This window comes from Brachypodium distachyon, chromosome 3 (assembly GCF_000005505.3).
Source record: "Brachypodium distachyon strain Bd21 chromosome 3, Brachypodium_distachyon_v3.0, whole genome shotgun sequence".
In the NCBI taxonomy this organism is placed as follows: Eukaryota; Viridiplantae; Streptophyta; class Magnoliopsida; order Poales; family Poaceae; genus Brachypodium; species Brachypodium distachyon.
In genome coordinates, this window is record NC_016133.3 from 2,938,018 (window position 1) to 2,961,723 (window position 23,706).

At 45.1% G+C, this 23,706-nt stretch overlaps 2 protein-coding genes, 2 long non-coding RNA genes and 2 pseudogenes across 4 annotated transcripts; 2 read left to right on the forward strand and 4 right to left on the reverse strand.

The window, feature by feature from the left end:
* The first annotated feature begins 8,714 nt into the window (after nt 1-8,714).
* Nucleotides 8,715-9,942, forward strand: LOC100821225 (heavy metal-associated isoprenylated plant protein 20). The gene is made up of 3 exons (XM_003574947.4): nt 8,715-9,062; nt 9,241-9,316; nt 9,442-9,942. Exons 1-3 carry the CDS (start codon nt 8,976-8,978, stop codon nt 9,735-9,737), a joined length of 459 nt encoding a protein of 152 aa, XP_003574995.1. The 5' UTR covers nt 8,715-8,975; the 3' UTR covers nt 9,738-9,942.
* Nucleotides 9,943-10,670: 728 nt separating this feature from the next.
* LOC112271725 lies at nt 10,671-12,060 on the reverse strand. The gene is made up of 2 exons (XR_002965014.1): nt 11,964-12,060; nt 10,671-11,892 (listed from the first exon to the last, which is right to left on the reverse strand). It is a non-coding gene; the product is annotated as an uncharacterized LOC112271725 (long non-coding RNA).
* Nucleotides 12,061-12,866: 806 nt separating this feature from the next.
* LOC112271724 lies at nt 12,867-18,719 on the forward strand. The gene is made up of 2 exons (XR_002965013.1): nt 12,867-13,179; nt 17,993-18,719. It is a non-coding gene; the product is annotated as an uncharacterized LOC112271724 (long non-coding RNA).
* LOC112268570 lies at nt 13,236-14,959 on the reverse strand (annotated as a pseudogene).
* On the reverse strand, nt 15,337-17,645 carry LOC104583934 (annotated as a pseudogene).
* A 1,447-nt stretch (nt 18,720-20,166) lies between the features above and the next one.
* On the reverse strand, nt 20,167-23,000 carry LOC100825532 (receptor like protein 3). Its single transcript, XM_014900611.2, has one exon. It carries the CDS (start codon nt 22,864-22,866, stop codon nt 20,725-20,727), a length of 2,142 nt encoding a protein of 713 aa, XP_014756097.1. The 5' UTR covers nt 22,867-23,000; the 3' UTR covers nt 20,167-20,724.
* Nucleotides 23,001-23,706: the final 706 nt, after the last annotated feature.

Below are 23,706 nucleotides of genomic sequence, written 5' to 3' on the forward strand. Positions count from 1 at the left end.
TATTTCCATTTCCATGCAGGTGCTCGTCGGGGGCACAATTTTATTGCGCAACTCCATCATGCAGGTCAGGATTTGTTCGATCAGGATCGCATTGAGGAGGCGATCACTTCCTTTTTTTGAGGAAGTCTTGGACTCCCCCGAGGAGAGGTCGTGCACTCTGGACTTTGAGTTCCTTCAAGTTCCTCGTCTGGATCTGAGTGTTTTGGAGGAACCTTTCTCGGAGGAGGAGATTTGGGCTGCCATCAGGGCCATGCCTTGTGACCGCGCCCCTGGTCCCGACGGCTTCACCGGCCTATTCTTCTCCTCCTGTAAGCTGAGTCCGTGTAATCTGGAATGACATCACCATGCCCATGACAAGTGGAACCGAGTCATCGGCCAACTTTCACATTAGTCTAGGTTATGTGTCCAGCACAACCTCAATGACTAAGAACAATTTAGTATGAACAACATGAATACATAGTTTCACAATCAAATCACATATTCAATGATACATATCAGATGTTCAAACAAGGACAACTTAATAATCTTTATGAATACATTGGGAATTACATCATACATGATTGCCTCTAGGGCATATTCCCAACAGTTTCCCACTTGCACTAGAGTCAATCATCTCGACATCATATGTCTAGACATCTAATGCCCATACCTCTCATGTGCGCCTCATGCTTAGGCTGTGGTAGTGCCTTTGTCAACGGATCTGCAATGTTTGCATCCGTGTGTACCTTGCATAACTTGATATCACCTTGTTCGACAAACTAGCGAATGAGGTGGTAACGCATGAGTATATGTTTGTTCTTCTGGTGTTGTCTAGGTTCCTTGGCTTGTGCGATAGCACCATTGTTGTCACAATATACGTCCAATGAATTGGACGCGCCCTGAACCACACCAAGATCAATCAGGAGGTTCCTGATCCAAACGGCTTCCTTTGCTGCCTTAGGCAGCAATATACTCAGCCTCTGTTGTAGACGCAGACACAGTATCTTGCTTGGAACTCTTCCAGCTCACAGCCCCTCCGTTCATCACGAACACATATCCAGATTGCGAACGAGAATCATCTGAGTCGGTGAGATAACTCGCATCCGTGTAACCCTTTACACTGAGTTCATCCTCACCTCCATAAACTAGGAACATGTCCTTAGTCCTTCTCAAGTACTTAAGGATGTTTTTAACTACTACCCAGTGGCTTTCGCCAGGGTCAGCCTGGTATCTGCTCGTTGCACTTAGATCATAGGAAACATCAGGCCTAGTACAAATCATGGCATACATGATGGATCCGACTGCCGAAGCATACGGGATCGCACTCATCCGATTTCGCTCATCAGTTGTCGAAGGACACTGAGTCTTGCTAAGCTTTACACCATGGGACATCGGTAAGAACCCCTTCTTAGACGATTCCATGTTGAATTTCTTCAACACTTTGTCCAAATATGTACTTTGACTCAATCCAATGAGCCGCCTAGATCTATCTCTATAGATCCTGATTCCCAGTATGTAAGTTGCCTCACCCAAATCTTTCATCGAGAAACTCCTTTCCAATGATTCTTTGGTTTCTTGCAACATCAGGACATCATTTCCCATCAATAATATGTCGTCCACATATAAGATTAGAAAATTTACTTTGCTCCCACTAAACTTCTTGTACAAACAAGAATCATGATCACTCTTGATGAAGCCAAACGATTTGACTACCTCATCAAAGCGAATGTTCCAACTCCAAGATGCTTGCTTCAGTCCATAAATGGATTTCTGAAGTTTGCATACCTTGTCAGCGTTAGCCGGATCGACAAAACCTTCGGGCTGTATCATATACACGTCCTCAGTTAAATTTCCATTGAGGAAAGCCGTCTTGACATCCATCTGCCATATCTCATAGTCAAAATAAGCTGCTATAGCTAACATGATCCGAACCGACTTAAGCATCGCTACGGGCGAGAAGGTCTCGTCGTAGTCAACTCCTTGAACCTGTCGGAACCCCTTCGCGACAAGCCGTGCTTTATAGACAGAAACATTTCCATCCATGTCAGTTTTCTTCTTAAAGACCCATTTGCTCTCGACGGGTCTTGCACCGTCTGGCAGATCAACCAAGGTCCAAACTTGATTTTCATCCATGGACTTTAACTCAGATCTCATGGCTCCAAGCCATGACTCAGAATCAGATCCCACCATCGCTTCTGAATAAGTTGTCGGCTCATCACTGTCTAACAGTAATACTTCACGAGCACTTTGCAATCTAGCAGATCTCCGTGGTTCTGGTGCTGTTATCGGCATAGATACCACGACCGGCTCAGCCTCTAAGACTGTAGCCGACTCGCTTCTAGCAGGTTCCTCCCGAATTTCTTCGAGTTGCACTGTGCTCCCACTGACTCCCCGACTGAGAAACTCTTTCTCAAGGAAGACACCGTTCCGAGCGACAAACACTTTGCCCTCTTCTCGGTTGTAGAAGTAGTACACTAAGGTTTCCCTTGGATACCCCACGAAAATACACTTATCCGACTTGGCCGTGAGCTTGTCCGACTGAAGTCGCTTGACAAATGCTTCACAGCCCCAAATCTTAAGAAAAGACAAACTCGGCCTTTTGCCAGTCCACATCTCATGCGGTGTCTTCTCTACCGATTTCGATGGTACTCTGTTTAGTGTGAACGCTGCAGTTTCTAGACAATATCCCCAAAATGACAAAGGTAGATCTGTTCGACTCATCATTGATCGTACCATGTCCAACAAGGTCCGATTCCGCCGTTCTGATACACCGTTCCTCTGCGGCGTACCCGGTGGAGTGAGCTGAGGAACTATTCCACAACTCTTTAGATGGTCATCAAACTCATGGCTCATGTACTCGCCTCCACGGTCCGACCGTAGAAACTTTATTTTCTTGCCGAGTTGATTTTGTACCTCACTCTGGAATTCCTTGAATTTCTCAAAGGCTTCCGACTTGTGTTTCATTAAATAGACATATCCATATCTACTCAAATCATCAGTGAAGGTAATGAAGTACTCATAACCACCTCTGGTTGTCGTGCTCATTGGGCCACATACATCACTATGATTAGTTCCAACAAGTCGGACGCCCTTTCACAACTCCGTGCAAAAGGCGTCTTGGTCATTTTGCCGAGTAGGCATGACTCGCATGTCTCGAACGACTCCAAGTCGAACGAAGTTAAAAGTCCATCCTCATGGAGCTTCTTCATGCGCTTCCAACTTATATGACCAAGCCGACAGTGCCAAAAGTAAGTCATATTCAGATCATTTGGTTTTAACCTTTTCACATTTATGTTATAAACTGATTCACTATCAAGATTCAAAATAAATAACCCGTCCTGGATGGGTGCAAAGCCGTGAAACATATCTTTCAAATATAAAGAACAACCATTATTCTTAATATTCGACTCATAACCTTGTCTCATTAAACATGAGGCGGAAATAATGTTTCGACTAAGCACTGGAACATAATAACAATTATTCAGCTCCATTAAGAGTCCTGAAGGTAAATGAAGTTGCATCGTGCCGACTTCCAACGCAGCGACTCTCGCCTTGTTGCCGACTCGAATATCAACCTCGCCTCTTGCCACGCTCCTAGTTCTTACCAGCCCCTGCAACGAGTTGCAGATGTGAATTACTGATCCGGTATCATATACCCATGAACTGTTAGGTGCATCAGCAAGATAAATGTCTATAACATTACAAACAAGCGTACCTGAGTTAGAAGTCCCACTTCGACTCTTGGCTTTGTCAGCCAAAAACTTGCTGCAGTTCCTCTTCCAGTGCCCATCCGTCTTGCAATAGAAGCAAGTGGATCCAGCTGCAGGAGACGGCTTAGTCCCTGAGGCAGCGCTCGGGACAGAGTCCTGAGTTTTGCCTCCTGACTTAGCCTTCTTCTTCTTAGTCCAAGAACCCTTCTTGAACTTAGCCTTATTCTGCACCATCAACACTTGACTGGTGCCTTTCTTGAGGTCAGCCTCTGCTGTCTTGAGCATCCCATGTAGTTCAGTGAGCTTCTTATCCATACCATGCATGTGATAGTTCGAGATGAACGGACCATATGCACTAGGAAGAGAGTTCAGAACTATATCTGTAGTGAACTCATCGCTTATGGGAAAACCCAGCCTATCCAAAGACTGCACGTAACCAGTCATCTTGATCACGTGCGGACTCAGTGGATCGCCGTCTTTGAGCTTATAGCCAAGCAAAGCTTGAGAGACTTGATACCTCTCGGTCTTTGCCTGAGCCTGGAACATTCTTTTGAGGCTTTCGATTTCGATCATATCGTAGGCCTCAACATTCTCGAACTGCTGCTGCAAGTCCGGTTCCATGTGTGCAAGCATAAGACAGCTAATTTCCGTAGACTCATCTCTAGCCTTACGGTGGGCATTCATGACAGCGACTGTCGCATCATCATCAGGCTCATCTGGAAGTGGAGTGTCTAGAACATGGTCCTTCTTTTCTTGCTTGAGGACTATCCTCAGATTACGATACCAGTTGGTGAAATTAGTTCCATTAAGTTTATCTTTCTCTAGGATCGACCTCAACGCAAAAGTGGACAAATGAGGAAGGTTGCTAGGTGCCATTGATCTACAACAGAAAATATGCAAAACACTTAAGACATGTATTCATAAAAGAGCAGGAATATTAAACGCTTTAATACTTATGCTCCCACTAGAACCAACATCTCTCTGATGGTTACTAAGTGATTCAGGATCCTAAATAAGCAAAACGACTAGTGAGCTTTAGCATCACCGCTAGCCGCCAAGTGATCTAGGTAGGCAACACCTTGCCAATCGCATCTCATACGACTCCTGTTAGTCGGGTGGCATCACATGCCCCGGCTCCCGACCTACCTCGCCCCGAGCCCCACAACCGTTGTGATGGACTCGTCTAGCTTACCAAGTGCTTCCGCTGTAAGAGTCCGACTCAAACCCACCTAGTTGGAAAGAATTGGTAGCACCTCAATTTCATGAGCCCACTACCAAGAATGTCCAACTTGTGATGGTGCAGCACTTGGCGGGGCGACCGACTAGACCTTCTTTGAGAGATTTAAACTACCAACTATCTAATAGAGGTAAAACTGAGACATAACAATAACACAAATAAAGCAATTATAATGTGAAATGGTATGGCTCTCTTCATGGTGATCTCCATCTCCACAAAGCTTGTAAGTAGACTCGTGCCAACTCTTGTCACGTGCCGCCTTACTCCATGTCGCCGACTTGTACATCGGATTGCATGTCCTCCAGGTTCTCCAAATAGCTACACTAGCTAGTGAACGGAAATTACATGGAGAATTCGACACGCGGGTCGTTATACAATAAATGACAGCACCTAGGCTCTAGCCGGCTGACAAAAAACGTGACACGCAGATCACGTATGGATTACACACATCACATGCACATAAGCCATACCATTCACAACATCCTGCAAAAACAAGTTATGCATAGAAACGATATCTACCGGCGTTGTGAACCTCGCAACGACATCTAAGGCGCTACGACAGGGCGAAGCCGGCGGTCCCCGATTCGACCAAACTCTTTGATCTTCGATCACCGCAACTGGATTTACGTGTCATAGTATACCCCGATGGCGGAAACCAACCGGTAGGGGTATGTCGTTCCACGACCTTAGCAGTATGATCACGGACAACAGATCATCCATTTCCCCGAGTATGATTGATCCAATCAACCTTGTACAAAACCGATCTATCTCATAGAGATAAACAAAAACTTTTCCTACACGAACTCTCAAGATCTAGCCGAGGTAGAAGGCCATGAGGATTACCACTAGACGCGCAGTTGCGGATTATCAATGCAGCGCCTTGATGCAGAGCAGTCCCTCGATCCGATCCAGCCGATCCAATCTCGCGATTGTCGAAGTGCTGAACGTACAGCAGCACCTCTGCCGGTATCCACACGTGCGAGGAGGAGCTCCGGCGGCGGACTGCTAGGTCCGGTGCGACGGTTGGACTGAATGGGGCTAGGGTTCTCAACGCATGAGAGTGGCGAACCGTGCCCCTTAGGCATCCCACGCCCCTGCTTAAATACCGAGTGGAAGTGGGCTCCAGCACTTGTGGCCCATCCACTCTGCGAGTCCAACTCGCATTGTCAGTCCATTTCCGGTTCGGGTCCAACCCGACCAAATACTTGCTCCCGCTCTTAAGTGTGTGACCCTGCAGGCTCATGGCGACTTGGACACGATTAGAGTCCGACTCTCAATCGATCAATCGGTAGTGGCTCCGAGCAGAACGTGCCGACTCCCAAGTACCATCAAGTCATGACGACGTACCTTCCAATGTGACATACGTCTTAGTCATTTTTGCCTCACGATATACCTTGTCGAACTATAGGCGATTAATCGTCATCCCTTTAATAGTTCAACTCTCTTCTCGATCTGTGATATACGATTCATCCGACTAACTCTTAGTCGATTGACCCGGTTAACAGTTAACCGAGTCGCGCATGGCCATGCTTCCTGAATCATATGACTCGAGAGGGCCCAGAGAATATCTCTCCAGTCGGAGGGGCAAAATCCCATCTTGATTATCCACATCACACAGCTTGATTCTCAGTCAACCCAAACTCTGCCTTTATAACTGCCCTGTTACGGAACAACGTTTGACAGAACCTAAGTTGGTGATCCACAACTCGGATTGTGCGATAACCTCAGGTCTAAGGATTACATTGATTGAGACATGCAAATGACGACCTACTCGTTGCATCTCAATATGGGTCAGTCCGACTCGCTAAACTCTTTAGCCGAGTCCATGTAAGCTGGAATGACATCACCATGCCCATGACAAGTGGAACCGAGTCATCAGCCAACTTTCACATTAGTCTAGGTTATGTGTCCAGCACAACCTCAGTGACTAAGGACAATTTAGTATGAACAACATGAATACATAGTTCCACAATCAAATCACATATTCAATGATACATATCAGATGATCAAACAAGGACAACTTAATAATCTTTATGAATACATTGGGAATTACATCATACATGATTGCCTCTAGGGCATATTCCCAACAGAGGGACGCCAATCTGGTGAGTACCGCCCTTCAGCTTCGTTGGCCTTGGTTACAGCGCTCTGAGGTCGACAAACCTTGGGCCTCCTTCCGCATCCGTTTCAGTTCGCGGATTCTTGCTCTCTTTCGTGAGGCTTGCTATTCGGTTGTCGGAAATGGTCGCTCCACACTGTTCTGATCGGATAACTGGATTGATGGGAAATCAGTGGAGTTTCTCGCTCCGGTTGTCTTCGCGGCCGTTGGCCGGAGGATCACCCGTACTTGTTCTGTTGCGGATGCTCTTGCTGGGAGTGCTTGGATTAGGGACATCTCGGGTCCCCTGAATGCCCAAGGCATGGTCGATTTCTTCAGCTCGTGGGCACCTTGGAGGCCATGGTTCTTATTCCGGGCCAGGAGGATGTGCTCCGCTGGAGGTGGTCGTCCTCTGGTGTCTACTCCGCCAAATCGGCGTACCTTCATTTCTTTGAGGAATGCCCGACTTTCCCACCTTGGTCGCACATTTGGCGCTGTTGGCCACCGTTGAAATGCCGGATTTGGCTTTGGCTTGCCTGTGCCAACCGCTGCTGGATAGCGGACCGGCTGGAACGCGACATCTCCCCTTCAACGCGCGCTGCCCGTTGTGTGATCAGGCGTCAGAAACCATGACTCATCTTCTCATGGACTGTGCCTTCACGAAGTCGGTTCTTCACGAGGTGCTGTCCAGGGCTGGGGCTCTTTGTTGTCTCCCTCTCCCCTCGGAGGACCTTGTTGAGTGGCTCTCGGCTGGGGCTAGACGGCTCCAAGGCAAGGTGAAGACTGTTCGGTCGCTCATCAATCTCTCCCTCTGGCGGATTTGGAAGCTTCGGAATGCCTGCATCTTTGAGGGGGCCAACCCGGCCGCTGCTTGGCTTGTCGAAGACATCTTAGCAGAGGCGGACTTGTGACGTGTCGCCGGTGCGCGTGGCCTTAGCCAGCCGTGCTGTCTCCCTCTTCATGCCCGTCCCCTGGATGTTGGGCCTCTCCCTCTCCTTGTATAGTTGCCTAAGGCGTTTTTCTTCTTCTTCTTCTCTGTTTCCTCTTTTTCTGTTTTCTTTGTTTTTCTTTTGGCCCCTCTTGGGGTTTTTGTTGTTGCCTGTACTTGCGCTTCTTGTGCGTTCTTCTTAATGAAAAAGACACGTCACTCGGTGTGTTCGAGAAATAAAACACCATTTGTTATGCAAACTATTTTTAAATTTTGTTTTTCTTGAGTGAATGCAAACGCTGGTTACACCACTAATACATACATACATGCATACATGTCATATATCTGATACTCCCTCCTTCCCAGAGATACAAAGCGGAATCTCAAAGTTTCTACAAGGTCAATTTGCTTCTTTGAGTTAATTTGTTATTTACTTGACAATTGTCATCCCTAGCACCAAAAAACTCTGTCTCTCTCTTACTGTCTCTATATGTGCCAGGCAGGGAGACCCGGTGGCCAATCAGCTGCTCCAACCAGTCAAGCAGGCAGTGGCCACAGCGCCCACAGGACCGGAGGTTTGCAGACAACTCACTCATTTAGTCGACCGACCAGCCTATGGAATTAAAGAGCTGGCCTGAGAAGGCGGGCATGTTGGTCCATCGTGTGACAACTCAACTCATTTAATCCGAAAGCTCAGTGGTTTAATCGGTCGCTCGCTCCGTGTGTGTTAGCCTAGAAGCACCTTACATGGACTGACTTGCATGATTGCATCCAACCTGACCATACAAAACGAGCCACCGGGGCTGGGCTAGATACTCTCTCCCTTTTGGTTTTTGCCTTTGTTTATTCTGCCTGCCTCTTTATATATATCACCTTTTCATCGTTCATCCAAAGCCCTGTACCCCAAGAAAAATTGGCCTTGCACACCGAAGTAGTACAAACAGCCAAACAAACAGGCAGGCACAAGAACTCTTGATTGATCCTGCTTCTTGTTGGAAGCAAATTGAAGCTGTTTCAGAGACCATGGGCGCCTTGGATCACCTTTCTCATCTGTGCAGTATGACGGAGACCAAGGAAGCCCTCAAGCTCCGGAAGAAGCGGCCACTTCAGGTGAGCTTTCTGGAATTCCACACTCAATTCGTTTTCTTGGAAACATCTAGTAGCTAGTGCTGTTTCAAACTTGTGATCATGTGAAGAGATCAACTGATATGCCTTTTTGCCGTTCTGGTTGAGCTGTTGTACACATGATTAAGTACTGGAGTTAACATTAGTTAACCTTGATGCGCAGACGGTGAACATCAAGATAAAGATGGACTGCGAGGGCTGCGAGCGGAGGGTGAAGAGCGCTGCCAAATCCATCCGAGGTAACACGCATAAACATCCCAAACAAACAAGGGAACGAACAATATGTAGCTAGCAACCTTAATTAACTTCTTCTTTTGTAAGAAATCTTTTGCCTAAATTGATGATTTTTTGCAAAAATCTGAAGGCGTGACGTCGGTGGCGGTGACCCCGAAGATGAGCAAGCTGACGGTGACGGGGTACGTTGAGCCGCGGAAGGTGCTGGAGCGGGTGAAGAGCAGCACGGGGAAGTCGGCGGAGATGTGGCCCTACGTGCCCTACTCGCTCGCCACGTACCCTTACGTCGGCGGCGCCTACGACAAGAAGGCCCCCGCGGGCTTCATCCGCAGCGCGCCCCAGGCCATGGCGGATCCCTCCGCCCCAGAGGTCCAGTACATGAACATGTTCAACGACGAGAATGTCAACGCCTGTGCCGTCATGTGATCTAAATATCTGATGATCTATATATGCATATATATGCATATATATATATATATATATATATATATATGCTTTTGTCATGTTCAATTGTCCCAAGATATATACATACGGAGCATGAATTGTGCTGTGTACTGCACGATCTAGTAACATAGTACTGCTTCGGATTAAGAGTTTATAATTAGTTTAATAATAATAATAATAATAATAATAATACTGTCGGGCTACCCGTTCTATATATGATCTCATCATCTCAATATAGACATCACTTTCAATCTAGATCCTACGTCTATCCTGACCTGACTGCTCACTGAACATCATTATCTTCCAATTCCATTCTTCTTTTTTTTGGCCTACACTCACTGACTAAAAAAAGGCAAGCACACAAACCCGAGTCCTCCAACTCATCGGGTGAGTGAAGAGAGAAAATCTAAAATATACGCCGTAAATCCGTACGTGTTACAATATCACGGATGGGACGGCATGTATTTTTGACGCGTGCGTGTTCCTGCCCGCTTTCTAGCACTAGTTAATTACTTGTGCCACGTGCACTAATTAACTTAGGGCATCTCTGATACTAGTAGCATGTCATCGTTGCGGTGCTTGTCCGCATTAAAAAAATTCTACTCCCAAAAAAAACAAAATTCACTCACTGTCTCGTATCAAGTATCAATTGACTTTCTATTACATGTATCTGGACGTTTTTTAGACATAAATACATTCATATTTGGACAAAGTTTAGTCACTTAATATGGGACGGGAGAGTACGTGGAAAGGTAATAATTAGTATCTCCGCACAAAAAAAGTAATCCCTCCGTTTCATAATTTTTGTCTACATGTACGTAAACGTTTTTTAGGTATAGATACATCCATTTTTTGGCAAATTTGAGAAAATAATTATGAAACGGAAGGAGTAATACTTAGCAGAAAGATCCTTCATTGTTGCTTAAACTTGAAACAATATTTTTTTGAAAAAAGGAAAACTTATACAGTAGTACAAGGGTTGCACGCAAGCAAAGATAAAATTATAATACGGAGTATAAAACATATGATACGGACTACTAGGAACGTAAATACAAGCTATTAGAGTAGTTTTATGCAACAGTTTTGGTTGATGTTGTGGCCATTACATACCAAGTTACATATAAAATACATTGGAGATGCTCTTAGAAGCACTCACACATGCTATCCGAACTGACCTGACACTCTGAAGCAAGAGCCTCCAAGAATCCAAGTCGTTGTAACCGAGTTTACTGCCCGTATTACGCGGTGGCAGCGAGAGTTTCAGGGGGAAGAAAGGCGACTACTACAGTGGACGGTTCAGCCAGCCTCAGATTGCTCGCAATAGGTTATAGGTGCATACGGGAAGAGGAAGACCGACCTGTCCGTTCGCTCACTACATACCGTAAAAGAGGACAAGCGGAGGCCGTACTCGAGATCAAGTCTGAAATCTGAATGGTGCAATTTGGGCGCGGTAAGAAGGACCTATAAATCAAGTCTGTAATGTAAACCGTTAATTTCGATCTAACGGTTTGGACGGGGGCAGAGGCAGAAAAAAAAAGCATAGGAAGAGCCAGAAGAGAAGAAATGATTTATTGGGAGGCCGAAGCATAAATACTGAAACTATTGCAAAGGTTATGAAAAGGCTTAACTAAAAATTTCAAATTTTAGGGGGGTCAGGGCCCGTGCTGGCCTGGGTGCTGCCTCTGCCCCTGGTTTTGAAATGAGTGGCCGAGAGACCATTTACTTCCTCCGATCCATAAAAAATATCGTCCATTTTCTAAAGTTGGCACAAATTTTGTACTCCCTCCGTTCCATAATTCTTGTCTTAAATTTGTCAAAAAAAATGGATGTATCTATTCTTAAAAAATGTTTAGATACATGTAATATTTCGACAAGAATTATGAAACGGAGGAAGTACTAAGTAAACGACAATTTTTTATGGATCGGAGAGAGTATAATACAGATAAAAAGAAAAATAATGGTTCCTAACTTAGGGATATTTTCCTACCTAACTTCCAGTACACTTCCTAAGGATAAACTTGGACTTCTTGGCCGCTAAGGATCAACCGCGGCCCACGAATCTCCTGATGGCTGCAGCTGCACAGTGTGGCTACGGCCTACGGACGTGGACTGGATCTTGGGCCTGCATAAAGATGATCTTTTGCAAAAGGATGGGAGATGATGAGACGAAGGATGAAGGGGTTCGGCAGCTCAAAGGCATTGGCGTACCTTGTGTGGGAATGCTATTGGAAACTTTGGGATTCTGGTGTAAAGGAGTGTTCGAGAGATTCGAGCCCGGCCAGACGTGTGTGGTTGCCAACTTTTGTTTCTAGTGCTGCTGGCTGAACTTATGTGCTCTCTTGTGTTTTCTGTGATGGAAAGCGACAGGCTGTTTTCATAGCTTCATGTGTCTATTCTCTTAGATGATCTGGTTTAATTTTCGGATGACGTTGTTTTCATGCTCTTTAATAGTCGATCCAGTTGCGCTGGTTTCCTTTGAAGTTGTTGTTGTCACGAAAGATATGCATGCTTTGCAGAAAATGGCAAGGGTTACTGTCATGAAAGATGCATGTTTTGCCCTGCTAATGCTCTCAACTATTGCCCTCCTAATGCTCTCAACTATGTTCTTAGTTGTCCAGTAGTACAGTATCATAGACGAGCATCTTGGTGTCATTTTCTTTGTATCCCATCATGGTATCATTTTCTTTTTGTTGGTTTATCCCGGTATCCCACTTTGATTGGACTGTTTTTCTTCTTGAGGGAGAGGAATGGGGAGCTTTATTCTTCTAAACTTTAATATGACTATTCATCTCGCTTTTTTGAAGAATCTTCATCCCAGTTATAGTCTAACAAGACAAGCCTAAATTGTTGAAGTATAAGTTAATTGTTCTTTTTTGTCATCAGTTTAATCTTTTTCTGTCCATTGTTTTTTTTTAGAGTAATTTCTGTCCATTGGTTGTGTTGAAGTACGGAGTATAAGCGAGTACGGAGTACCTTTCTTTTCCCCGTTAGTTAAAACTATGCCTTTCGGCCCAAATGTTTTTTGAGCGAAACCTTTCGGCCCAAATGTCCATGCATGTCGCACGGGCCAACACAGAGTCTTGTCTACCTCGCAGCCCGGCCCACTTCCGATCCTCAGCCCAGCACTCCAGCTCCGATCGGACGAAGCAAAACGGAGCCACTCCCCGCACGCGGCGGCCCGGTACGCCGGCGGGCAGCGGCCCGACGCACAGGTGCCCCGTGCGGCCGTGCCCCCCTCCTCGTCCGGTGGCCCGACTGGCCGGAGGCTATGAAGGGGATCGTGGATCTACCCGCGGGGGCGGGGGATTCAATTCACCGTGACCAGGCGCAGCGGCGGGATCTCGGGGTGTGCTGTGCTACCCGTGCCGGCGAATCGATGGATGCCGGGGCTAGGGAAACAGCGCCGTCGACGCGCTCCCTCGAGGTACGTCCTGACCTGAGAATATAAACTTGCCGGGGGAAACACAATGGGGCTCGCGATTTCATATTAGCGTCGTCGTTGATCAGTACTTGGGGATCCGAAACGAATGAGTTTTTAGCATGTTTACAGTGCATCAGTTTAAATCGTCTCACACTGTGACATACTTTTACATCTCCCCGAAATGGAATCACTCTTCACCCTACAATATTTTTGTGAACCGCATTATGCCTCACACCTAGAGGAGAAGCTTATTCACTGGACATGTTGCCACCTGAGTAGCAGCCTAATCTGAATGAGGTTTTCATGGACCAACATCTAAAAATGAAGGTCTAGACAAAATACCTTGATAAAACTAGCTAATCGTACAACACCCCTACACCAAAGAACGCACTGAAGGCAATCACGAAGGCCGTCTTGCAGTCAATTTCTTTTCTTGACAGAGTGGAGGCTGGATATGCTTCTGTTGAACTACATTTGTGAGTGAGCATAGAACCACACAGCTTTGGATTCCCATCGAAACTAGAATTCTGAAATGTATCAAACTGGCCTCCAGATGGAATAGGCCCTTCTAGGGCATTGTTTGAAATGTTGAATGCTGAAAGGAAGTGCAGGCTATTCAATGCAGCTGGGAGAGGATACCACCTGTCAGATTGTTGTTGGACAAGTCTAGCACCTGCAAGTTTGTGAGGTTGAAAATCGATTGTGGCATCTGTCCAGATAACTTGTTGAAGCTGAAATCGAGTACAACAAGCCCTTTCAACTGACCAATCTGTGGGGGAATCACACCTGTGAAGTTATTCTTGCTTAGATTTAACACTGTAAGGAAAGATGTAATCACACGGTATTGAAGTGATGGACCATTATAAAGAGGCAGCTCAAAGACCCTAGGGTCCAAATGAGTTGCATGCTCAGTCTCAGTTGATTTTAGCATTGGCATCTCCATCAAGGTTAACGGGATTTCTCCTTTACGACTGTTGTTTGACACATCCATATATAATAGACTGCTTAGGGAGTAGATCCATCCTGCCATCCTGGAATTGGTCCACTGAGTTGGTTGATATTTAACAAAAACATCTCCAATTTTGTGACCCTTGATATCCATAGGGGTATTTTTCCGGTCAATTCGCAACCTTTCATGTCCAAAACCTGAAGATTCACAAAACCATCAATAGTTATCAATGAATTGTTTTTCTTGAGGTCAATTGTTATCAGATTTGTGTTGCTCAGAGCAGATGGCAGCTCACCTGTCATGTTGTATTCCAAATGGAACTCCTCCAGTCTCTTGAGCTGGCCTATAGAATCCGGAATTTTGCCACTGAAGTTGTTCCCTCCAAGATCAAGGGTTACGAGACTTCTTAGGTTGATTATGTGTGCACCATCAAGAACTCCATCAAAATCATTGTTAGGAAATGATAGGTACCCCAACGAGGTAGCATTGAAGAGTTCATCTGGGAGTGTTTCACTGAGATTGTTATAGGTGGCCCTGAGCACTCTCAGCATGGAGCAATCACCAATCCCTGGGGGAAGGTTACCACTGAACTTGTTGAAAGAGTGGTCAAGCACAGTTAAGGATGGTGAGCTATTGCAGAAATCACGGAGCAGTTCCTTATTTTGTGCAATGTTGTACTACCGCTCCAACATCTAGCATCTCTATTGTTAAATTTGTGGATGTTTTATGTTTTTCCTAAGCGGATTTTGTTTGCTAGATAATTGTGATCCTGGATTGTAGTACTGTATTTGAGTTAGATGGTAACTTTAGTTCTCGAGCTTTAGCCTTGCTAAATTGTTTAAATACCTCAGGTTGCTGGTGGAGCTCTAAAATCTCAACTGCATGATACTAGTGTGCTAAACTGCAGATTGCTCATGGTTATATGGTATCCATGGCGATTTTGCATGTTATGTATCCACTCCTGGATAAACACCCTTTGCATGTGTATCAAAGTAAATACTGAACAAGTAGTTACCCATTCTATTGAAAAAAGCATATCTGATTACACACTGTTGGCATTGCTAATTCACTAATAATTTCCAGTTTACATTGTTCCAGGTTTTTTCGACTTCACTGATTGGTCAAATCGCCTCAATCCCTTCCGAACTGGACCTTTTGGAATGCGGAGTACACACCGAAACTCAAGATACCAGGTTTACTAGGGATGTTGATCTTGCTGAATGGAGAACCACTTGAGATCACATCATGGTTTCGGGTGATGATAAGTTGATAACAGTTAGAAGTGTTTAGCCAAAATATCTGGCTAAGACTATCTGATCATATAGCACTCCTACTCCAAAGAAAACACCGAAGGCGATCGCGAAGAAGACCTCACTGCCACATAGATTTGTGGAGATAATGGAGATTTGGTCTGCTACTGCTGATCTGCAATGGTTTACAAGCATATGACCGCACAGTTTTGGGTTTCCACCAAAGCTAGAATCCAGGAATGTGCTAAGCTGGCCAGCAGTTGGAATAGGTCCTTCTAAGTCATTATTAGCAATGTTGAATTTAGACAGGAAGTGCAGATTATTCAGTGCGGCTGGAATTGCCCCAGTGAGATGATTGTTTGACAAGTCAAGAACCTGCAGGTTTGTGAGGGTGCATAACGGTTGTGGGATCTCTCCAGATAATTTATTGGAGCTTAAATTGAGTGACTGGAGTGCTTGCAACTGACCGAATTCCTTGGGGTTCACACCAGTGAGGTTATTGATGCCTAAATTCAGCACTTTCGGGAAAGCGCCAGGTCTAAAATACGGAAGCGTTGGAATCTTATTATAAACAGGAAGCTCGAAGACCATTGGTGCAGTCTTGTCTGATTTTAGCATTGGCATCTCCATTAAGGCTGATGGAATTACCCCTGTAAGGCTGTTGTTTGATAAGTCTAGAGAAAAGAGGAAGCCTAGGCTGCTTATCCAGTCAGGTATTGGTTCAGTGAGTTGATTGTTGAGTAAAAATAACATCCTCAAATTTGTGAGCTTTGATAACCAATGAGGTATTTTTCCAGACAATGAACAATCATTCATTGCAAGAACCTGAAGATTCTCAAAACCATCAATACTGTCATCATCTGGCATGGTCTCATGCATGAAGTTGAACCCAATAAGAAGGGTGGTGAGGCTCCTGGAGCTCCCAAGGATCTGAAGTGTTCTTGTGACATTTGTAAGAGAGTTTTTAACAAGTGATAGGAATGAGAGAGACTTCAGATTGCCTATTTTTTCTGACAACTGCCCATGGAAATTATTCTCAGATAGCCGTAGTGCAGTCAGCCTGCTACAGGAGTATATACTTTCTGGAATAGTACCAGTAAAGTTATTGTACACAAGATCTATTTTTGTAAGATTGGGCAGGTTTGAGAAGTTGACCTTAAGTTCTCCACTGAAGTAGTTGCTCTTGAGGTCAATTGTCATGAGATTTGTGCAGTTGCCCAGACCTGATGGCAGCTCCCCTGACATGTTGTTGTGGTCCAAATAAAGCTCCTCAAGTCTCTTGAGCTCACCTATAGAATCTGGAATGTTGCCGTTGAGCCCATTCCCTCGAAGATCAAGGGTGACCAGATTTGTGAGTTTGATAATGCCATCCAGTGATCCTTCTAAACGGTTGTTAGGTAACGAGAGGTGCTCTAACGAGGTAGCATCAAAGAGCTCATCTGGAAGAGTTCCACTGAGTTCGTTGTGGCCAGCACTAAGCAATGTCAGCTTGGAGCAATTACTGAGCCCGAGAGGGATGCTTCCACTGAGTTGGTTGTAACTGAGTTCAAGGACAGCAAATGATGGCGCGCTAAGACAGGAAGCAGTCGGTATCTGCCCAGTAAAACTGTTGTTGCTAGCATTTAGCGCTACCAGACTCTTCATAACCTCCCATGCAGTAAATGGAAACCTTCCTGTAAACAGGTTGCTTTAGATGTTCAGTACCTGCAGAGGCCGCGCTGGGGTTGAAGTAGGCAGCTCACTCAGGCCTCCTGTCAGGTAGTTAAAACTGACATCAAGGATAACGATGCTTCTGGACGACACCAATTCCAACGGCAAGCCACCGGACAGCGAGTTGCGGGACAGATTGATGCGCAACAGGCTGGTGAGGTTGCCAAGGAACGGCGAGATGGAGCCCTCGAAGCCTCGAGACGCCAGCGAAATACCAGTGACCCTCCTATCTTGGTTGCAGGTGATCCCTTCCCATGTGCAGCAGTCCGTGTTGCTCCGCCACGCCATGGCAAGGCCACCGTCCTGTGAGAGCCCCGCTAGGAACTGAAGAAGGGAGCCCTTCTCCTGCTGTGTGCAGGAACTGGTGGGATGAACCAAGGTGACCAGCAGCACAAGAGCAAGGCCATGGTAAGGCATGTGAATTTTTTCGATATGCTTGCTGTATGGGACATGGAGTGGCTGCATGATGTTGTGATGAAACTAGCTTGAAGACCATATGCTTTAAAACTGTGCCTGAAGTCATGTCTCAATGCTCTAATGAAGAAAGAGCACGAGAAAGAAATGCCCCATTATGATTAAATTAAACCGCATGGCGTGGAAGGACTGGCGGCGGTGGCAGTCTGATTGTGATGCTTGTTGTAGAACGAAGTCAGCTGAGCATAGTGACTTTGCAGTTTAGTTGAGTAGTTTCGTTTGAATTTTTCGGTGATGTCGTTTTGATGCAACCTAATTTCTTTCCAGTTGCTGTAGGAGTACATATACTCCTTCCGTCCCATATTAAGTGACTTAAATTTGTCCAAATATGGATGTATCTATGCTTAAAAGACGTCTAGATACATGTAATAGAAAATCACTTGATATGGGACGGAGAGAAATTGTCAATTTGTCATGCTGATTAATTATACAGGTGGCCAATAATGCTTGTTCATTGAGGATAAACAGCAAGGGGCTTGCTCGCAAGAACAGACAAAAAAAAGGGAGTATTTGCCATTTGCGTCCACTCATGCATTGCGTCTGAGCACCGGCATGTCTGCTACTCAAAAGTAAATACTGAAATTTTACGTTGCAGATTGCATTCCACTCTCGTTCGTCCGGGGGGTTACTCAAAAGTCAAAATTTTCATTTTTCTTCTTTTCTACGTTGTCCGACCACGTGGTTGACAAAAGTCAAATGTTCCAGCCTTGAAGGTTTCTTCTGGTTGGTTTAGAAAGGGTCCTGCAACACTGTTTTGTGGACACAAATGGAGACCGGATCTGCTTCTGCATATGGCCACACAATTTTGGGTTTCCTTCAAAGTTGGAATAGAAGCCAGGGATGTGCTAAGCTGTGCAGACAGTTGGAATAGCCCCTCCTATGCAAGTCATTGTCAGATATTCTGAACATTTTTGGAATGCAGAATCCAGAAAGGATGTGCTGACTGTTCACTTCGGTGTTAGAATAGACCAATGCATGTTGGTTGCTACTGTATTTGTTTACATAGAATAGGAAATTTAGGTTGCTGATCCAGTCATGTATTGGTCCAGTTAGTCGATTGTCGTGTAAAAATAATATCATCGGTAAATCATTAAATCCTCGAGCTCTGTTAACCACTGAGGTATTTTTCCGGACAATAAGCAAATACTAATGGCAAGGAACTAAAATTCTGAAAAGTGATGATGGGGATAATGCCCGAAGTTACCCCCAACAAAGAATGGTAGTGAGGTTCTTGGAGCTTCCAAGAATCGGAAGCGCATGTTCTTTTTTACAACTGTAAGATTGTATGCATGAGTAGATGTTACTAGTAGTATTGTCACTATACATGTGGCCGGTAATACTGATTGAGAGATACAGCCAGTGGCTGGTATTCTGCAGCCTTATGAATACGGCACACTGTGAATAGACATGATCATGATCTGCAGCTTTATACTTTGGGATAAGTCAAGACGTTCTTGAAGGGTTTTTTACTTCAAGACGTTCTTCAAGTTGAAACCCTGCCCAAATGAAATGGCGGACCCTTCTTTCTTGTTGAAGCTGGGCTGAATTTTCAAGGCCCAGTTAAATGTATTATTATCTGCTTTCAGCTCCGTCCCATCCGAAAAAGGCCGAGCCCAACTTCTCAGCCTGCTGGAAACGACCGGCCTGCAAAGAAGCTAGTTCCGCACGTCCAAGCCCATATCGCAGATTCCGGCCGGCCGGCCGTGCTGCTCCGCCGCTCGCCGGTGCCCCCTCGCCTCCTCCTCTCCCTCGAGAGCCCGGCACGCGACGCGAGCAAAGCACCCTGCTCCGTTATCTCTCGTCTTCATCTCCCAGTCCCCACTCCCGACACGGGGCCGGGCTCGTGCTTGAACCCTAGTGAAATCTCCGCTCCCGTACCCGGCCGGAATTGAACAGCGAGCTCGGGAATGGCGACCCGTCGTCTGGTGTAGCGCGCATGATCCGGCGCGGCGCTCTGCGGCCCGGAGGTAAATGTTTTACCGCGTATATAGATGCGATAGAAATGGATGGTAGCTTAGTTTGCGATTCTTTTTTTCTTCATATGAAGTGTAGCTCAGTCAGCAATTTGTTTACTCCGTGTAGATTGAGGGATCGGCCTCTTTGTCTAATGTAGGATGTAGCATAACCTCACGCTTTGTGCTCAGTAGTCCAGATAGTTGTCTAGCATCATGTATTGTCTATTTATGTACCATGGGGATGTTCCGGCTATTAATAATACTCCGTAGCATTGTTAGATCTTAAGCCTATGGCATATTGGTATATTTTTAGCATACTGCCCTCTTAAGTATGGAATATTCATTTCATGATATAAACTACTCCCTCCGTTCCATAATTCTTGTCTCAAATTTGCTTAAAAATGGATGTATCTATTCCTAAAAAGTGTCTAGATACATGTAATATTTCGACAAGAATTATGGAACGGAGTACAAGGTTCATTCACTCGGCATACCCTTAATTATTGGCACGGCAGCCTTTCCGGTGAATCAATGACTGGTTTTCCACACTGGGTCCAACCTGAACGAAAGAAAGATATGTTACCCTGAACGCTTGCTACTTAAATTTGCACAACGGCAACACCCAGAGGCCTGTGGTTGCCAACTCTGTTTGTTATTTGGTACAGCTCTAAAATATCAATGTGCATGTTATCATGCTAAATTACAAGTTACACGCAGTGAAACCATGGCTGTGCATTGGTGTCCATAACAATTTCGCTATTCCACATAAATGTTAACAAATAACCGCACATTCTCCAAAAATCATTTTTCATATCACTGAAGTTCCTCGCCTTCCAATCATTTTCAGATTACATAGTTCCAGATTGTTTCTACTTTCTACCTATCTGGCAGTTGGTCCACCGTTTCAATTCCTTCCAATTCTAGTGTCTGGAAATGGGAGTCAAGACCGAATGTTGTTGATAAAACACTGCTTCCAGAGAGACTGAGTTTTGCTGAAGTGAGATCACATCATGGTTTGGAATGATGATAAGTGACAATTAGAAAGATTGTACTCCCTCCGTCTGGAAATAAGTGACTTGGATTTGTATAGATTCAAATCCAAGTCACTTATTTCCAGACGGAGGGAGTAGATGTTTGCTGCTAGCCTCAGCCTCTGTTGCATACTACAAGGCAGGGCACAATATTATGTCCCACTCCAACTGAAGTAGGTTTAGCCAAAATATCTGGACAAGACTATCTGATCATATAGCACTCCTAGTCCAAAGAAAACACCAAAGGTGATTGCAAAGATGACCTTACTGCCACTTTGTTTTGTGGAGACAATGGAGACTGGACGTGCTTCTGCTGAACCGCAATGGTTTTCAACCATAGGGCCACACAATTTTGGGTTTCCATCAAAGCTAGATTCTGGAAATGTGCCAAGCTGCCCCCTCGTTGGAATATGGCCTTCTAGGTCATTATTAGAGATGTTGAATTTAGAAAGGAAGTGTAGATTATTCAGTGCGTCTGGAATTGTACCGTTGAGATGATTGTTGGACAAGTCAAGCACCTGTAGGCTCATGAGGGTACAAATCGATTGTGGGATCTCGCCAGATAATTTGTTGGAGCTTAAATTGAGCGAAAGGAGTGCCTGTAATTGGCCGATCTCCTCAGGGATCACACCAGTGAAGTTATTCATGCCTAAATTCAGCACTTTAGGAAAAGCACCGGGCGTAAGGTATTGTAGTTGTAGGCCCTTGTAATAAACCGGCAACTCAAAGACCTCTGGTGCCGTTTTGCCTGATTTTAGCATTGGCATCTGCATTAAGGCTGCTGGGATTTCTCCTGTAAGGCTGTTGTTTGATATGTCTATATAGAAAAGGGAATTTAGGCTACTGATCCAGTCAGGTATTGGTCCAGCTAATCGATTGTTGTGTAGAAATAATATCCCCAAATATTTGAGCTTTGATAACCACTGAGGTATTTGTCCAGATAATGAGCAATCATTTATGGCAAGAACCCGAAGATTCTCAAAACCATCAATTATGTCATCCTCTGGCATGGGCTCATGGATGAAGTTGTGCCCAATAAGAATTGTAGTGAGGTTCTTGGAGCTTCTAAGAATCTGAAGTGCATTTGTTATATTTGTGAGACTGTTTTTACCAATTGACAGGAAGGAGAGGGACTTCAGTTTGTCTAGTCCTTTTGCTAACTGTCCATGGAAGTTATTTGAAGATAGTCGCAGTGCATTTAGATTGCTGCATGAGTAAATGCTTTCTGGAATTTTTCCACTGAACCTGTTCTGCATGAGATCTAAAGTTTTCAATTTGGCTAGGTTGGAGAAATTGACCTTGGCGAGTTCTCCACTGAAATTGTTGCACTTGAGTCCGATGATTATGAGATCTGTGCAGTTGGTCAGAGTTGACGGTAGCTCCCCATACATGTTGTTATCATTCAAATAGAGTTCTTTTAATCTCCTCAGGTTGCCTATAGACTCTGGAATCTTGCCACTGAAGTTGTTCTCTCCCAGATCAAGGGCAGCTAGGTTACTGAGTTTGACAAAATTTTGGCCTTCCAGTGTCCCTTGTAAATCGTTCCTGGGAAAAGAGAGTAACTCCAGCGAGGTAGCATCGAAGAGTTCGCCTGGAAGAGTCCCGCTGAGGCTGTTATGACCAATCTTGAGCACTCTTAACATAGAGCAACGACCAAGTCCAGGGGGAATGTTCCCACTGAATTGGTTGTAACTGAGTTCAAGAATAGCCAAGGACGGCGAGCTGGTACAGAAATGAGTTGGTAGCTGCCCAGTGAAGCTATTGTTGCTAGCATTGAGTGCAACCAGGTTTTTCAGCACCTCCCATGTGGAGGAGGATGGAAACTGCCCTGTAAACAAATTGCTGGAGATGTTCAGTACCTTCAGTGGCTGGTAAGCGGTGGAAGAGGATAACTGCAGTTCTCCATCCAGGCGGTTAAAGCTGATGTCGATGACGATTATGCTGCCAGAAGACACCAGCTCCTTCGGCAGTCCACCAGACAGCAGATTGTTTGACAGGTTGATGTGCAGTAATTCGGTGAGGTTACCAAGAAAAGGTGAAATGTGGCCCTGAAGACTCCTGGAAGCCAGCGAGACTGCCGTAACCCTCCCATCCATGTTACAGGTGATCCCTTCCCATGTGCAACAGTCCTTGTTGTTGTGCCAGGACGTGGCGAGATCACCATCCTGTGTGAGCTCGGCGAGGAACTGGAAAAGGGAGGTCTTCTCCTGCTGGTTGCAGGATCTGGTGGTAGAGGGCAAGCCGATGAGCAGCACAAGAGCAAGGACGAGGGAAGGTATGTGTAATTTTCTGGTCACATATGAAAGCTTGAGTGGCTGCATGGTGTTCTTATGAAACTAGGATGAAAATAGATGTTCATTCTTTGGCTGGTTTCTTCTACTGTATTAAACAGTAGTGCCCCTTGTTGGAGTTCTTACAAGTACAGAGCAGGTCGCCTTGCTAAGACCGACTCGCTTGACTAAAACCAAATTCCTGGTAGACCTTTGTTTCCAAATCTTAGTGATATGACATGCAGCTTGCAGGTTTCTTTTTTTTTTTGACGAAACCAAACGCTTATAAAACTAGAGTATATCTAAAAACTGTAGTATTCTCAAAATACCGAGAAAAAACTGAGCTACCAAACAGAGATATTCTGTGCCCTGACTGGGTACAGCATGGATGGTCTAGCCAAGGAACATTCAGAGGGCAACAATGACAAGTTTATTTATAGCTTAATGGACCTGGTGCCCTGTTATCTTGCAGGGTTTGCCTGGTGTATACGAGTATTGATGTATACCACTGGCGCATCACCCCGGACCCATGGGATTGGGAGTTCAAGTAGACCGAGTTGCGTAGCGTTTGAGGACTTGCAGTAGCAGAAGGATAGACAGAACGAAATCGGGCTATATATAAAGAAGTGTATTTCTTTTTTTCTTTTCTTTTTAGTAAGTATCACAAAACTCCTAATTTCTGACGAATTTTATCAGAGAGCTACACCTTTTCGGTTTTTAATCACTTAACCCGTATTCTTGGACAAAATTGTATTGCAAAACCCGTAATCTCGCTGTCAACATAGGTAACAGCGTTACTGACACTGGGGCCCACCTGTCGGCCTCACACACGAAAAGTGGTTTAGCTAGTTTGGTCTGGTTCGGTTTTCTCTCGTCTGTTGGCCCGGAACT